The sequence below is a fragment of the Elephas maximus genome, chromosome 24, assembly GCF_024166365.1.
Source record: "Elephas maximus indicus isolate mEleMax1 chromosome 24, mEleMax1 primary haplotype, whole genome shotgun sequence".
Lineage (NCBI taxonomy): Eukaryota > Metazoa > Chordata > Mammalia > Proboscidea > Elephantidae > Elephas > Elephas maximus.
Genome location: NC_064842.1, coordinates 27,463,284 through 27,480,873, shown reverse-complemented (window position 1 = coordinate 27,480,873; position 17,590 = coordinate 27,463,284). Strand labels below are relative to the sequence as shown.

General features: G+C 40.0%; 1 protein-coding gene across 9 annotated transcripts in view; it reads left to right on the top strand.

Annotated features, from left to right (window-relative positions):
• The window catches only part of MTR (5-methyltetrahydrofolate-homocysteine methyltransferase), a 141,141-nt gene that overhangs the window by 49,265 nt on the left and 74,286 nt on the right, over positions 1 to 17,590 (top strand). For all 9 annotated transcript variants that reach the window (XR_007515227.1, XR_007515228.1, XM_049867946.1 and 6 more), the window contains 6 exons: positions 1,184 to 1,284; positions 2,361 to 2,422; positions 3,530 to 3,597; positions 4,878 to 4,957; positions 7,270 to 7,382; positions 16,345 to 16,485. Coding sequence is in view for 7 of the 9 variants with exons in the window: in XM_049867946.1 (XP_049723903.1) it covers positions 1,184 to 1,284; positions 2,361 to 2,422; positions 3,530 to 3,597; positions 4,878 to 4,957; positions 7,270 to 7,382; positions 16,345 to 16,485 (565 nt within the window). In the remaining 2 variants the exon portion in view is untranslated. The remainder of the gene's footprint in view (positions 1 to 1,183; positions 1,285 to 2,360; positions 2,423 to 3,529; positions 3,598 to 4,877; positions 4,958 to 7,269; positions 7,383 to 16,344; positions 16,486 to 17,590) is intronic.

The following is a 17,590-nucleotide window of genomic DNA, read 5'->3' as shown; positions in this document are numbered from 1 at the left end:
TTTTTAAAATTTTCAGTTTATTACCTCATGCTGAATCCGGTGGCAGTAGCATAAGATAAAAGGAAATGCAGTTAAATTAAGGGGATGTTCCAAATGGAGCTTATTTAGCTAAACTAAATAAGGCTTATAAACAGCCATGGATAGGACGTAGCCATCTTAACTGAGATGTGGCTCTGTCAGGCACTGAAGATCACAGAATCTTGTCTGTGTTTTAAGTAAACTTTTTTTTTTTTTGGAATAATTTCATATTCACAGAACAGTAACAAAGATAGTACAGAGAGTTCCCATCTATCCTTCATCTGGTTTTCCGTAACATTAACATCTACATTTGTCAAAAGTAAGAGTATATTACTATTAACTGAACTTCAGGTTTTATTCAAATTTTCCCACTAATGTCTTTTTTTCTTTTCCAAGATCCAGTCTAGGATACCACGTTATACTTAGAAATCAAAGTGAAAGAAGAAAAGTCAATTATGAAAAAGGAAAAGGTTACATAGTTGAGTAGTTTCACAGTTAGCTCCTGATGGCCCCTGGGGTTGGAGGGGTTCCAGGCCCTCCACCCTTACTTCAGTTAGAGGACCCCTGCTTTGATGTGTTTGATTTGATTCCAACTTTCTAAGTTTCATTTGAAAAAAAGAGAGGCTCTTGGTTTTATAGCTAAAGAAGCAGCTGAACCTATAAGAGGATATGTTCTTTGCTCAAGGTTACCCAGCAAATGAGTTATGGAACAGGGCTAAGTCCTGGTCTTCTGGACTGCTAGGGTAGACTCCTTCTGTCCTTTCATGTTCCCTCTACCTCCAAGATTCTCCTTTTCCCTTTCCTTAAGTCTTGCCTTCAGGTCAGATATTCATTAGCAGTGATAGTTTGCTAGCATTTTTGTCCCACAATGTTCAGTTAGCCAAACTGAGCTTATTTAAGGGCCCACATCCATGGGCAAAGTCCTGTAGCTGAAGTTAGAGACATGGCAAAAAAACTCAGTGTACCTGGGACCTCAGGAGACCTCAGTGAGATGGCTTTGACTATATCTGAGTCAAGTTATTTTAAGTAGTGTACGATGTCTCAGGAGATTTGTCATCAGCTTGGTTTTAGATATATTTATTCTTATCTTTACCATAACTTTTTATATAGATAAATATGCTGAATGAAAGGTAATGCTTCTAATATTATCTTTTTGTTTCTCCAGTATTGGATTAAATTGTGCCCTGGGTGCAACTGAGATGAGACCTTTTATTGAAACAATTGGAAAATGTACAACAGCCTATGTGCTGTGTTATCCCAATGCAGGTATGTGTTTCAGAGGGGGCCTCTCATAAAGAAATACAAATGCATAGACATGGGAGAGATATGGTAACAGGTCTCGATTGAAAGATTATTTGCAGGTCTTGGCATATAGATGATACTCAATAGACATTTTATAAACGAAGGATGTTTAGCTCTAGACCAGTGTTTCCTTCTAGATTAAAGGAATAGTTGAACTAGCCTGAAAGTCTCAGAGTTGGACATAGCTTCAAGGAATGACACTTAGCCATATAACTGACCAGAGCCTTGCCTTTGGTGACAGCGCTCGCCATGTGGACGTGGCCAAAGACGTGTACAGAGAAGAGGCAAGGGAGCCCTGTTCTCCTTTCCACTCTATTGGCACAAGAGCAGAAGAAAAGTCCTGTGCGTTGTTACTTTTTCCCTTTTTAAAAGATAGGACTTGTAGTTTACTGTATGTAGAAATTCCTAAGTAATTTGTAGACAAGTCTCAAACCATCCAATTAAATGTTGGTAGTTCATCTGGGTTAACTAGATTTCCTGGTGAATGTTTTTGAGCACTGCTTAGATTCTTAGGGCTAAAAAATAATTTTCCAGCCTTCTTTCTCCAAATATATACATTTTAATGGACAATAAAATTTCTTTCCCACCAGGAGTAAGATAACTAGAAGGGGATAATAAATAAAATAGGAAATTGGATAGTCATGCTTGAGAATATTTATTTGAAAGGGGACCAGTGTTACTTTGTTTTTAATAATGTATCAGATGCTTGTTCCTTCAGGGCACATGTAGTACCCTCCCTCCCACCCCCAAACAGTTGTGCAACAGGAAGGAATTTCCATTATAGGAAGGGGCGCTCTCCCATATAGTAGTGATTCTTTGCTTTCTTCTTTTTTTTTATTTTCTTAGTATGATTTTTTTGTTTTGTGTGTCACATTTGTGTTCACTGTATAAAGAATTTATTTTTGCAAGTAAATAGAATGTAATAAATTAATGTATTCATAAACGTAATATTTTCCTAACGTCTTAAGCTAAAGCCTTTGCAAATGTGATGTTTATTTGCTAAGGTCATTTCTAATAGTGGTTGAAATGTACTTTGTTAGGTCTTCCCAATACCTTTGGCGACTATGATGAAACTCCTCAAATGATGGCTGTGCACCTAAAGGTAGGGATCCTTCTTTCACTTGATTTCTTAAGAGTTAGAAAAATGGAATTTTAGATTTAGAATGCTTAGGAGCAGAATTTTGCCCAAAGAAATCCCCGTGCATATAAAGCAAATAAAAGTTTAGCTATTCTGAATTAAGGTGGTGGAGGCAGAGGGAGGGGCTGGCTATCCACATCCTTAACCTCTATTGGCACCAGTGGCTGGTGGGAAATTCCTAATGCGGTCCAACCCAAAGTGACTGAAACTGGGTCTGCTTTGAGGCATTGCTTCCTCTGGAGTCTCCCAAGTGGTGTAGTCTTCCCAAACTACTGGAGGTGGGGTAGATGTCCTGCTTGCTCCTCATTGCCACCTCCACCATCCTCCCTCTCTCACATAAACCTCCCCTTCTCTAAGTCCTAGCTCTTTAGACCATACTGCCCACCACCCCTCCATATTGCACTCATCCACTAAACCCTGGGTCTCTCTTCCTCATTTCCTGAATTTGTAGCTCTGACTCACTGACATCCTTTCCTATATAGTTTCTGACTTAATTCTTAGAATTTCAGTATCTTATGCAGATGATCTTTTCAATACCTTGACTTCTCAGTGTCTCGACTTGCCCTCTCAGTTGTCTTTTCCTTTCCTCACTAGTCTGTGGTGAGACTCTGGACCTGCACTCCTGGCATGGCAGGCGTACCACATGTAACTCTCGAGCACTTGAAATGTGGTTAGTGTAACTGAGGAACTGAATTTTTAACTTTTGGAAATTGTAATTAATTTAAATTTTAAACTTAATACTGACTTGATTTATTATTTGAAAGTGCATTATCCAGATCATATTCATTCAGCTTGACACATGGGTGAAAAAAATCTTTGATCTGATCAGTTAGGCAAATAAATCTCCCTTGCATTTGAAATAGTATAAAGGATTTCATTGGAACTCATTTCTGCTTTTAACCTTAGATGTAGGGCATGTCAAAACTTTATATCCGGGGTAAGTATGTTTAGCTGTCTTCTTAATGTCAGCTTAGTTACTCAGGAAAAGTAGACCTTTTTCCTGCAGAATGGTTAGTGGTGAGTTTAGAATTGAGGTGGACTCTCTGAAGCTTTTTCTTTTTCTAAATGCAGGACTTTGCTGTGGATGGCTTGGTCAATATCGTTGGTGGATGCTGTGGTACAACACCAGATCACATCAGGTAATAACCACCTCTGAAATACTTTGTTATGGAAAATGTCAAAGAAAAAAATAGAAGAATAATAAAATGAACACCATGTGCCTGTCACACAGTTTTCCTAATTTTTAGCATTTTGCCATTTTTATTTTATCTATCTCTCAACTTTTTTTCTTCTGGAATATTTTAAAGCAAATTTGTATTATAATGTTGCATCCTTAAATATCTGAGTAATATTTTAATGCTCAAGGAGAGAAGGCTCATGTTTCTTGTGGGGACAAATACATGCTTCTGTTACCTCATCTCCTGGAAAACAAAGACAGTAATCGTGCAAGCGGCTTGAGATGAAGAGAAGTGTTTTTGCTTTGCCTGACACACAGTCATAGCTTAAAAAATGTGTTTGGGTGAGTGAAGGAAGCAGAAAATAACAACATATCTAAGTATGTGTTTAATTCTTTTTGACTTTGTACCTTATAGGAGTATTGGAATCAGTAGAGTAGATTGTATTTTATATTTTTTTCCCTCGGAGTGACTGAGAGTCAAATTTCGAGCTAGCCGTGTCACTGCTTTGTTTTTATATGTATAAAAAATGACAGTATTGAATTACCTAAGATTTTACTGCTTTTGACTTCTGTAATAGACTCTTGGAAACCCTGGGGGCATAGTGGTTAAGTGCTACAGCTGCTAACCAAAGGGTCAGCAGTTCAAACCCTCCAGGCGCTCCTTCGAAACTCTATGGGGCAGTTCTACTCTGTCCGATAGGGCCGCTGTGAGTCGGAATCGACTTGACGGCACTGGGTTTGGTTTTGGGTTTTAATAGACTCTTGATAAATATAATTTTTTAAATATTTGAAAACTAACATTGAAAGCTACGACTAACTGAATATAGCTTGTCTTTGGCTCACAACTGATCTCTCTGTTCTTAAGGTTATTTCCTCCTTTCTTAAAAAAGGAATTGGTTTGGAAATGTCTCTCTACACATTATATATGTTATGTGTGTGTGTGTATGTGTATATATATTTGTATACACACGCACATACACACATACTGTTTTTACTTTTGATATCTACATACTAGTTTTGGGGCAGTAGGGTGAGCAGATCCATAAAAATTAAAGCGTATAGATTAATTTTCTGCATTACTGAGAAAACTAAAAGGCATAATTACTGCTGCACATTTGGAACCAGGTATATAATTACGTGTACAATTATGTTAAACAGGCTTAATTTCATAGCTGGAAATCAGTTTAATTAAATTTATTTTCTTCGATGTTAATGGGTATCGTGTTTTCTCTTTCAACTCAGGGAAATCGCTGAAGCTGTGAAAAATTGTAAGCCTAGGGTTCCACCTGCCACTGTTTTTGAAGGGCATATGTTACTGTCTGGTAAGTCATAAAGACGTGGTTTTTATGACTTCAGAAACAATTTGTAGAATGTATTTAGTATGTTTATTCTAAGTGTTAGTGATTTTGTGCCAAGCAACTTGTTTATTCAGACAAAGAAGAATACACATTTTTTCTCCTCACTTCAGTGAATTCTAATAAAGAACCCTTTGTTTTTCTTGGAGTGGGAGGGGAATGAAGGTATGCAGGCCATTGGCCAGGTGAGAAGTAGAACTCATGCGGTCTTGTCTCTATTGTGTACTGTTTTGAAAACACTGGCTACAGCCTAACGGTTTAATTGTCAAGTTTGCTACTGTTATTGAGAATCCCAGACTGCCAAGGCCCAATGTTTTTCAATGGCAGCAGCTTTTTCCTAGAAAAATTTCTTTGCTTCCAAAATAATGTTGTAATCTTACATTTGTTATGTGTCTAGGGCTTTACAAAGAGTTGTAGTATTTATGATTCTGTTTGGTTCTCAACAACTGAGAGGTAGGCTGCCACACTTTGTCAGTATGAGTTTTGATGCTTAAATAAGGAACATTAGGAGACTAGTTCATCATACTCACTGTTAGAAAAATAACTTTAAATTTTTCCTTCAGTTCTTTATTGAAATATCCTTAGATGGTATCTTTAAGCAAGAAAAAAAAAATGTATAAACAGATTCTTGGAGAACTTAGAAGTAACATGGAGAGTTTTGTGCCCTAATGACTTAGAATTTACCATCCTTCTAAATTAAAATATTTTAGTGTCTTATGTTATCCTAAGAAAAGTGAAATAAAATACAGGTGACAATAAAAGGAATGTCTGCTTTTCTCACTCAGAACGTATCATGTAGAATGATTCTTCATGAGTGAGTGTGAAGTTGGGTTAGAAAACATACCTCTTCAAGCTCACCTTTTCTTTTTACACTCCAGAAGGGTTGTGGGTAGGAGAAGTAGGATTTATGATTGATGATTACCTCCCAACCCTGGGAGAAAGTAACCTTCACCAGAGAGAGGTGAGAGGCCTGGCAGGCAAGTTAATTTTTTTTGCTAAAGCTCAAAGTTGTGCCTTGACTTCAGCCCAGGACTAATGATTAATTCAGTGCTTGCCAAAATTAAACAAGTAGAGAACCATTTAGATGTGGAGTTTTTTTTAAGGATTTTTGTGTAAGAATGAAAGAATCCTTTTTTTAAAAAAATTCGAATTTCGTTTGCAATTTCTACTTGCTTTAAAAATCACCTTCGATCAGATTTAAAAGAGTGACATCAAACATGCTCTTTTATAAGTTACAAACTTGAGAGAAATATGGTTTTTATATCGGATACTTCCCATTCATAATAGATTAGAAGTTTTTTTGTGTGTGCAGTGTTTTTAAGAACATCACTTAGGAACTCTTTAGCATTTAAGTGTTGCCATCCTTGCTTGTCTTTGCTGTGAACCTCAGGGCCTGACTAAGGACAGAGATACCCTGAGACTGGTTTGGAAGGGTAGGTCCAAGAGGAACAGTACCAAAGGAAAAGGAAGCCCTGGAAAGCAAGTCTTTTCAGCCATTGAACACACGCTCTGGGATAGTTTTATAATTATTTTATAATAAAATTTTTATATACAAATGGAATTTATTTTACAGTGAAACCTATGAGCACTGGAACTCAATGGGATTGCATGGTTTTTCTGGATCTCACAAGTTTTCCGCCTTTGACAGAGTGCGGTTTTACCATTTTTCTATCATTCTTTTTAGTGGAAAATATTTTAGTTCTCCTTCTCTGACAGGTTTCCACTTACAGAGGTTCTGGCTTTTATGGCTTTCACTGTATAAGAAAAATATTTATTAATTTTCCCTTCTTCCTCTCTGTTTCTTCATCAACTGATGCTCTGGCAAAGGACTCAAAAGCCATTTTCATTTATTAACAACAACCACCACTGTGATTACTGGTGCTTAAAATTTTATACTTATTACCATTATCTAGTTTCATTTTTACAATAACTTTTACTGTCTATTTTATCAGCTCAGAGAGGCTGAAGGAACTAACTGGGCAGGGATTTGAACCTAAGCCTGACTATAACCACTTAGCAAGACTGCCTCTCCTAATATCTTAGAAAAAATTTCCAAGATAAAACCCTGAAATAATCTTCTTGTGAGAATTCTAGTTGTACTTGTAAGTGCAACAAATAGTCTCCTATGATCTTTGGAATATCCCTAGGGAAGAAGACAGTGTTCTTGGGTTTCTCTCTGGTCAGATGGGCTTCTTTTTCATGAAAATGTTTGTTTCCTGTCTGTTTCATGTCATCCATTTGCATTTTCAGAAATTTTTCAAAATGCTTCTCCTTTTAAGGTCTAGAGCCCTTCAGGATTGGACCGTACACCAACTTTGTTAACATTGGAGAGCGCTGTAACGTTGCAGGATCAAGGAAGTTTGCTAAACTCATCATGGCAGGAAACTATGACGTGAGCATCTTAATAAGACCCCTGAGGCATCTGCCCTGTCTTTGGCTAGACAGCAAGTCAATGAAGCAGCGCTACCTTTGATAGCGTTATTAGCAGAGCTGCTGGGAAGAGTGAGAAGAATGGTAAAGTGTACTCAGAGCAAGCTGGGCTGGTGGGGGGGGGGTGAGGCTTAGAAAAGTGGAAGCTGCCATTGTCAGTATTTCTCAGGAAGTACTGCTTTGGTGAATGAAGTGGGATGAGATGGGAGGGATCCAAGTTCTAGGTATACCTGTTAATTGTGAAATGAGCTTAAAAATTTGAGAATATCCTTCATTTTGGCTTCGCACAAATCCTTTTAAGGAAAAGGAAGGCCAAGAAACTTGCTGTTCAATTCCTTGTGACTACATCAAATGTCAGCTGTTAATGGTATTATTGAACCTGTTAGTTGGCTAAAATACCAAAAAAACAAACCAAACCCATTGCTGTCCAGTTGGTTCTGACTCATAACGATCCTATACTACAGAAGAGAACTGTCCCATAGGGTTTCCAGGGCCATAAATTTTATAGAAGCAGACTGCCACATCTTCCTCCTGTGGCACAGCTAGTGGGTTTGAACTGCCAACCTTTCGGTTAGCAGCTGAGCACTTTAACCACTGTGCTACTAGGACTCATTTAGGCTAAAATAAGCAAACAAAAACAAAGGAAAGCAAGAAGCCCTTGCTTTGGAAAGGTCATGTGATAGCCATAGTGTTTTTAAACTTGGTCACTCTGTGGATGAGTCAAATTTAATCCAAAAAGAGCATACCCTGAACATCCAGATAGGTTTTCTTTGTCTTAGGTAAACATAAAGTTAAAAATAGAGGAATTTGGTCTGGACTTTAATGATATTTGTGATATCCTCAAACTGTACTCACTTTAAGGTTCTGTACCTTTTAGGAATTAGGTCTTCCAGACACCAGTACTAAAGCAGACTTAGTTTTAATCACAAGGAAAAGTCCCATTTATCACCCTTTATGACTTGCTTCTTATTACTTCATGGCATCCCCCAGAGGTGTATCTTCCTCCTCAGCCCTCTGCTGTTACGTTATTAGAACCTGCTATGCTTGTAGGCTCCTGACCTGTTTCCTTGTCAGTCCTCGTCCACTTTGTTCCTGCTACTGCTCAGTGCCGCCATGTATTTCCATCATGGTGCCGCACCATTCAGCACCTGTCCTGGGGTGGCTTATTTATTTATTTTCATATAAGATAGAATCCAGACTCCTTAGCTCATTATTCTCTTCTCTCCACTCAGGTGCCAAACTGCCTTCCCATCCTAGTCTGTTTTCTGAATATTCTAGGAGGCTTCCTTCTGCTGCCATGCCTTTGTGCATGTGTGCCCCTTCTGAAATACTAATGCCCCTTTGTAGTTGTAGTTGTTGTTGGGTGCCCTTGAGTCGATTTCAACTCATGGCGATCCCAGGTGACAGAGTAGAACTGCCCTATAGGGTTTTCTTGCCTGTAATCCTTACAGGAGCAGATTACTAGACCTTTCTCCCGAAGAGCTGCTATGTGGGTTCGAACTGCCAACCTTTTGGTTAGCAGCGGAGCACTTAATCGTTGCACCACCGAGACTCCTTCATAGTTTTAGAGACTTCTTCAATTTGCAGTGTAAACACCGTTTTGTTTCTTATGACCATTATGGTCCCCTTTCAGTTCTGAGATGCAATGGATTTGACAGAAAGAGCAGAGGGCATTTTAGGCAGAAGCAAACAGGTGGGAGTAATAATAGCTAACATTTATTGCCCCACGCTTCTCTCAGTTTATTGTACTGAGGTAGCGTGCATGTTGCTGTGATGCTGAAAGCTATGCCCTTGGTATCTCAAATACCAGCAAGATCATCCACGGTCAACAGGTTTCAGCTGAGCTTCCAGACTAAAACTAGGAGGAAGGGGCTGGTGGTCTCATCTGAAAAATTGGCCAGTGAAACCTTATGAGTAGCAGTGGAGCACTGTCTAATATAATGCCAGTAGACATTCCCCTCAGGTTGGAACCAAAACCCACTGCCATCGAGTCGATTCCGACTCATAGCGACCCTACAGGACAGAGTAAAACTGCCCCGTGGAGTTTCCAAAGAGCGCCTGGTAGATTCGAACTGCCGACGTTTTGGTTAGCAGCCAAACCACTCAACCACTACACCACTAGGGTTTCCCTCAGGTTGGAAGAAACTCAAAATATGACTGGGGAAGAGCTGCTTCCTCAAAGTAGAGTCAACCTTAATGATATGGATGGAGTAAAAGTTTCGGGGCCTTCATTTGCTGATGTGGCACGATTCAAAATGAGAAGAAGCAGCTGCAAATATCCATTAATAATCAGAATGTGGACTTATGAAGTATGAATCTAGGAAAATTGGAAGTCATCAAAAATGAAATGGAATGCATAAACATTGATATCCTAGGCGTTAGTGAGCTGAAATGGACTGGTATTGGCCATTTCGAATCAGTCAATCATATGGTCTACTATGTCAGGAATGACAAATTGAAGAGAAATGGCATCACATTCATTGTCAAAAAGAGCATTTCAAGATCAATCCTGAAGCACAATGCTGTCAGTGGTAGGATAATATCCATACACCTATAAGGAAGACGAGTAAATACAACTGTTTACGCACCAACCCCTAATGCCAAAGATGAGGAAATTGAAGATTTTTACCAATTTCTGCAGTCTGAAGTTGATCAAACATGCAATCAAGAGGTGTAGTAATTACTGGTGATTGGAATGCAAAAGTTGGAAACAAGAAGCATCTGTAGTTGGAAAATATGGCCTTGGTGATAGAAACAACACTAGGAATCACATAATAGAATTTTGTAAGACCAACGACTTATTCATTGCAAATACCTTTTTTCAACAACATAAACAGCAACTGTACATGTGGATCTCACCAGATGGAAAACACAGGAATCAAATCAACATCTGTGAAAAGAGACAATGGAAAAGGTCAGTATCATCAGTTAGAGCAAGGCCAGACTGATTGCAGAACAGACCATCAATTGCTCATATACAAGTTCAAGTTGAAGCTGAAGAAACTTACAAGTCCACAAGAACCAAAATACGATCTTGAGCATATCCCACCTGAATTTAGAGACAATTTCAAGAATAGATTTGACACATTGAACACTAATGACTGAATACCAGACAAGTTGTGGAATGACATCAGAGACATCATACATGAAGAAGGCAAGAGGTCATTAAAAAGACAGGAAAGAAAGAAAAGACCAAAATGGATGTCAGAAGAGACTCTGAAGCTTGCTCTTGAATGTACAGTAGCTAAAGTGAATGGAAGAAATGATGAAGTAGAAGAGCAGAACAGAAGATTTCAAAGGGTGGCTTGAGAAGACAGAGTAAAGTATTATAATGAAATGTTCAAAGACTTGGAGTTAGAATACCAAAAGGGAAGAACACACTTGGCATTTCTCAAGCTGAAAGAACTGAAGAAAAAAATTCAAGACTTGAGTTGCAATTTTGAAGGATTCCGTGGGCAAAATATTGAACAATGCAGGAAGAATCAAAAGAAGATGGAAGGAATACACAGAGTCACTATACTAAAAAGAATTGGTCGACAGTTCAACCATTTCAGGAGGTAGCAAATGATCAAGCAATATGGTATTGAAGGAAGAAGTCCAAGCTGCACTGAAGTCATTGGCGAAAAACAAGACTCCACGAATTGACAGAATACCAAGTGAGACATTTCAGCAAACATGCAGTGCTGGAGGTGCTCATTCATCTATGCCAAGAAATTTGGAAGACAGCTTCCTGGCCAACTGACTGGAAGAGATCCATATTTATGCCTATTCCCAAGAAAGGTGATCCAACTGAATGTGGAAATTATAGAACAATATCATTAATATCACACGCAAGCAAAATTTTGCTGAAGATCATTCAAAACGGCTGCTGCAGTATATTGACAGGGAGCTGCCAGAAATTCAGGGCAGTTTCAGAAGAGGACTTGGAACCAGGGATATCATTGCTGATGTCATATGGATCCTGGCTGAAAGCAGAGAATACCAGAAGGATGTTTACCTGTGTTTTATTGACTATGCAAAGGCATTCGACTGTGTAGATCATAACAAATTATGGATAACATTGTGAAGAATGGGAATTCCAGAACACTTAAGTGTGCTCATGAGGAACCTTTACATAGATCAAGAGGCAGTTATTTGGGCAGAACAAGGGGATACTGATTGGTTTAAAGTCAGGAAAGGTGTGCGTCAGGGTTGTATTCTTTCACCATACCTATTCAATCCGTATGCTGAGCAAATAATACGAGAAGCTGGACTATATGAAGAAGAACAGGGTATCAGGATTGGAGGAAGATTCATTAACAACCCTCATTATGCAGATGACACGACCTTGCTTGCTGGAAGTGAAGAGGACTTGAAGCACTTACTAATGAAGATCAAAGACCACAGCCTTCAGTATGGATTGTACCTCAACATAAAGAAAACAAAAATCCTCACAACTGGACCAATGAGCAACATCATAATAAACGGAGAAAAGATTGAAGTTGTCAGGGATTTCACTTTACTTGGATCCACAATCAACAGCCATGGAAGCAGCAGTCAAGAAATCAAAAGACGCATTGCATTGGGTAAATCTGCTGCAAAAGACCTCTTTAAAGTGTCGAAGAGCAAAGATGTCACCTTGAAGACTAAGGTGCACCTGACCCAAGCCATGGTATTTTCAGTCACATCATATGCATGTGAAAGCTGGACAATGAATAAAGAAGACTGAAGAATAATTGACGCCTTTGAATTGTGGTGCTGGTGAAGAATATTGAATGTATCATGGACTGCCGAAAGAATGAACATATCTGTCTTAGAAGAAGTACAATCAGAATGCTCCTTAGAAGCAAGAATGGGGAGACTGTGTCTTACATACTTTGGACATGTTGTCAGGAGGGATCAGTCCCTGGAGAAGGACATCATGCTTGGCAGAGTACAGGATCAGTGGAAAAGAGGAAGACCCTCAATGAGGTGGATTGACAGAGTGGCTGCAACAATGAGCTCAAGCATAACAATGATTGTAAGGATGGCTCAGGACCAGGGAGCATTTCGTTCTGTTGTGTATAGGGTCGCTATGAGTCGGAACTGACTCGACAGCACCTAACAGCAACAACATCATACACAAGTAGAATTTTGCTGAAGATCATTCAGAAACAGTTGCAGCAGCACATTGACAGGAACCGCCATAAATTCAAGCCAGATTCAGAAGAGAACTTGGAACAAGGGATATTATTGCCAATGTCAGTTGGATCATGGCTGAAAGCAGAGAATACCAGGAAGATATTTATCTGTGTTTCATTGACTATGCAAAGGCATTCGACTGTGTGGATCACAACAAATTATGTATAACATTGTGAAGAATGGAAATTCCAAAACACTTGACCGTGCTCATGAGGAACGGGTACATAGACCAAGAGGCAGCTGTTCATACAGAACAAGGGGATACTGCATGGTTTAAAACCAGGAAAGGTATGTATCAGGGGTGTGTTTTTCACCATACTTATTCAATCTGTATGCTGAGCAAATAACCTGAGAAGCTGGACTACATGGAGAAGAATGTGGCATCAAGATTGTTGGAAGATTCATTAACAACCTGCCATATGCAGTTGACACAACGTTGCTTGTTGAAAGTGAAGAGGACTTGAAGCACTTACTGATGAAGATCAGAGCCTACATCCTTCAGTATGGATTGCACCTCGACACAAAGAAAACAGAAACCCTCACAACTGGACCAATAAGCAACATCATGATAACTGGAGAAAAGTTTGAAGTTATCAAGAATTGAATTTTACTTGGATCCACAGTCAACACCCATGGCAGCAGCAGTCAAGAAATCAGATGATGTATTGCATTGGGCAAATCTGCTGCAAAAAACCTCTTTAAAGTTGAAAAGCAAAGATGTTACTTCGAGCACTAAGGTTCGCCTGACCCAAGCCATGAGGTTTTCAATCACCTTATATTCATGGGAAAGCTGGGCAAAGAGTAAGAAAGACTGAAGAAGAATTGATGCATTTGAATTATGGTGTTGGTGACGAATATTGAATATACCATGGACTGCCAGAAGTACAAGTCAGTCAGTTTTGGAAGACGTACACTCAGAGTGCTCTCTGGATGCGAGGATGGGAAGACTTTGTCTCTCTTTCTTTGGAAATGTTATCCAGAGGGACCAGTCCCTGGAGAAGGGCATCATGCCTCGTAAGGTAAAGCGTCAGTGAAAAAGCGCAAGACCCTCAATGAGATGCATTGACACAGTGGCCGCAGTGGTGGGCCCAAACATAGCAATGATTGTGAGGGTGACACAGGACCAGGCAGTGTTTTGTTCTCTTGTGCATAGGGTCGCTGTGAGTCTGAACTGACTTGATTTCACCTAACAACAACTAAAAAGAACACCGCCATTTATTGAGGTCTTCTCATACGCTAGACGCTGTGCTAAATGCTTTACATCATTGCTCATGTAATCTTTTCAGTGCCATGAGGTAGGGACTATTATACATTTTACAGTTGTGGAAATGGAGGCCTGGGGAGATCAAATTACTCACCTACCATTTTACTGCAAGTAAATGGTAGAAGCTAAGTCTAACAAACCCATGCCCTTCGCCATTCTGCTCTCTCTGCCTAGTAGAAACAGTGGGGGGAGGCAGTAGACACAGGAAGGGAATAGGTGGGAATGACTCATTAGGTTCTAGTTTTCTGTGACTTAGTGATCCCTCAGGCTCTGTAGAAAGAGCACTGCCCTGAAAAATGTTCTAGTCCTGCTTATTTGCATAGCTTTTACATCTGTAAACAAGTCACTGCATCTCTCTGAGCCTGTTTGAGAAGAGTGGGCCTCTAAGAGCCCTTCTAGGCTGTTATTCTGTAAAACAGGCAGGTCAGGTATTGGCATCTCTATTTTACAGACGTTTGACTTGTTCAACCTGTTGCTCACTGCCTCCTCTGTGCTCCCTCCAGTCCATCCCCCAGTGGCCCCGTGATTTCACTTTCTCTGTTTCAGTCCCTGGAAACCCTGGTGGTATAGTGGTTAAGAGTTTGGCTACTAACCAAAAGGTCAGTAGTTTGAATCCACCAGGCGTTCCTTGGAAACCCTATGGGACAGTTCTGCTCTATCCTATAGGGTCGCTATGAGTCAGAATCGACTCAGCGGCAATGGGCTTGGTTTTGGTTTTTTGGTTTCAGTCCGTGGAGACCTTTCCTTTCTTTAAGGCTTGTGTAATATCTGGCATTTGACTCACACATTGTGGGGCAGTGCTGAATAGTTTTATATATGACTGTCATATCCCCCCAACTAACCCTTTAAGAACAGGAATGGGCCTTATACTTCTTTTATTTTTTTTAATAGTATTTAACACATTACTGATAGTGAGAAACATTTTTCGATTTGTTGAATTTAATTGTGATCCTTTTTGACTGTGTGACCTTGGGTCACCAAAAGTGGTGTTTCCTTCAGCATTTGCCAAAGGGTCTTTCTCATGCCTGTTCCATCACAAGGACTGCTACACATTTTTGCTTGGTTTTCTTGGACTAAGAAAAAATTAGAACTACTGAGCATCTTTTATTGCTTTTATTCTTGCTATTTCATTACACTATGTAGTGTACAATGAAGAGTTAGAAAAGGTCTCTGTTGTACCACTCAGTTAGAAAGCATTATCGAACATGTATATTGTTCCCAGCATTGTTCAAGGGACAGTGGAAGATACATTAGAACTTTCTTGACTTCCAAAAACTTAAAATCTAATTGCAGGAATAAATGAATACTCATGAAATCACAAGGAAGTGATAATGTAATAAACCATGGCATAATGATTATAATTGCTATAGGAGTTTAAGGACAGCAGATCACTGTGGAATGGGCATTTATTCCAAAATACATTCTATGGGATCCTGGTCCTACAAGATATTCTTTAAATGGCCATAAGGGGGAAATGTGGCATTTTATATCCTGTTCTTAGAGGGATATATTTTATATAGATATGTATGTATGTGCATATACATATATGCATATACACATACATACATATTTATATACATGTATTTATATTATGTTAATGTTATATTCATTATAGCATTTGAAAAGCCTTCCAGTATAAAAACCTGTAGAAATTCATTTCAACTCACATTTCTTTTCATGTAACTCCTGTTAACAGCCTGCAATGAACGCTTTGTATGTTTTATGTTTTAACAAACTCTAGAGTTATATGAGTTTTGAGTGATTTCCCTAAGGACCTTTGTTGGAGGAGATTGGATTTGAGCTGGGCCTTAAACAATGTGGAAGGGAAGGGGAATGCATTTCAGGCAGAGGAGACAACATGATCAATGGCACAGAGGTGGAATTGGGCAGGGCTGTTACAAAAATCATTAGGAACTGGGCTTGGCTGGATGGAGATCCCAGCAGGGGAGGAGTGGGATGTCCAGCTGGATAAGAAGATGGGACCAGGTCACAGTGGCCCTTGAATGCCAGGCTGAGGAGTTCAGAGTCTTTGTGGTCAGAAAACAGCCTTGGTGGATTCTGAATAGAGAAATGATGGGATGGATGAGATGTTTAAGACAGGTTAATCTGTGATGACTGATGGGAGGAGAGAAGGCCCAGAGTCAGGGAGCCTTGCTAGGAGGTCACTGTAGTATCTTAGTATGGGATATGGAGGACCAGGGCAAATGGTGAAGGCGATCAAAAATGGAAAGTTGTAAATTTAAGACGTTCTCCCTGGGAAAAACGAGAGTTGAAGAGTAAAGGAAGAACCAAAATGACTCTAAGGTTATAAAATGTAGATTTCTTTTTTTAAATAAATGAGTGATGATTTAGACTTTTCGTGGCTTTGAAATATAGACAGTAGTTTTCTCTTTTAAGATTAGTTAGTCTAAGATCATTTCAAAGGACTGCGGGGGACAACCAGGGATTGCTTTTGCTAGTCCCCCTGCCCTAATGCTTCTTCCTTTTATATCCCTCTCAGGAAGGACTGAGTGTTGCCAAAGAGCAGGTGGAAATGGGAGCCCAGGTGCTGGATATCAACATGGATGATGGCATGCTAGACGGCCCAAGTGCAATGACCAGATTTTGCAACTTCATCGCTTCTGAGCCGGACATTGCCAAGGTTGTACAAAGTTTATGTCTGTGGAGGGAATTTACATGTCTTGCTATGTCACTCATTTAACTTTGTCAGTTCCTCATTGACCTATTAACTCATAAACTGGTTTTCTGTTTTGCTGCATTGGTTTCTGATTGTCAGCTTTCTTGATTAATGGTAGTCTTTTCAATATAAGGAGTCCCCAGGTTGTGTAAACATTTAAGTGCTTGGCTACTAACTGAAAGGTTGGCCGTCTGAGTGCACTCCTGGACTCCCCAGAAGAAAGCCCTGGTGATCTGCTTCTGAAAGAGCACAGCCGTCGAAAGCCCTGTGGAATGCAGCTCTGCTCGGAAACACGGGGGGTCACTGTCTTAGGCTGGGTTCTCTGGAGAAGCAAAACCAGTCAAGAGTATAGATATATATATAGACAGAGAGAGATTTATATCAAGGAAACAGCTCGTGTGATTGTAAGTGTTGGAAAGTCCCAAGTCCTTGGATCAGGATAGAGGCCTTTCCCAATTCATGGAGCTGCAGAAGCTGATGAACCCCGGATGAACAGGTTGAAGAGCAGGGCTCCTGCTCACAGGCTGTGAAGGCCGAGGAATCCCCAAGGTCGGCAGGCAAGACTGCAAGATTTCTCCTGATTCATGTAGCTGCAGGGAATGGTGAACCCAAGATTGGGGGGTTGGGGAGCAGTACTCTTGATCGCGGGCCATGAAGATTGACGAATCCCAAGATGGACAAGTAAGCTGCTAGATCAAGTCCCGAGAACCAGAGGTCAGACAAGAGACAGCTGCTGGATCCAGAACAAGTCAACAACCTTTGCAAGGCGAACAGGAAAGAAGTAGGTGGCGGAAGGCAGAGGGATGAAGGCTGGGGCAGGGGGTGGTGAGCTACTGCAGGTCCCACCCCTGCTGGTACCACTCAACAGATTCCATCATGGGCGTGATCACATATCAGATTTCAACAGGGAAATGATAACAACATTATACAACTGCCAAAACACTGAGAATCATGGCCCAGCCAATTTGACACACAGCCTTAACCATCACAGTCACCATGAGTCATAATCAACTTGACAGCTACTGGTTTATCAGCATAAACCAGACTTTAGAGAGGGCTGTAACTTCAG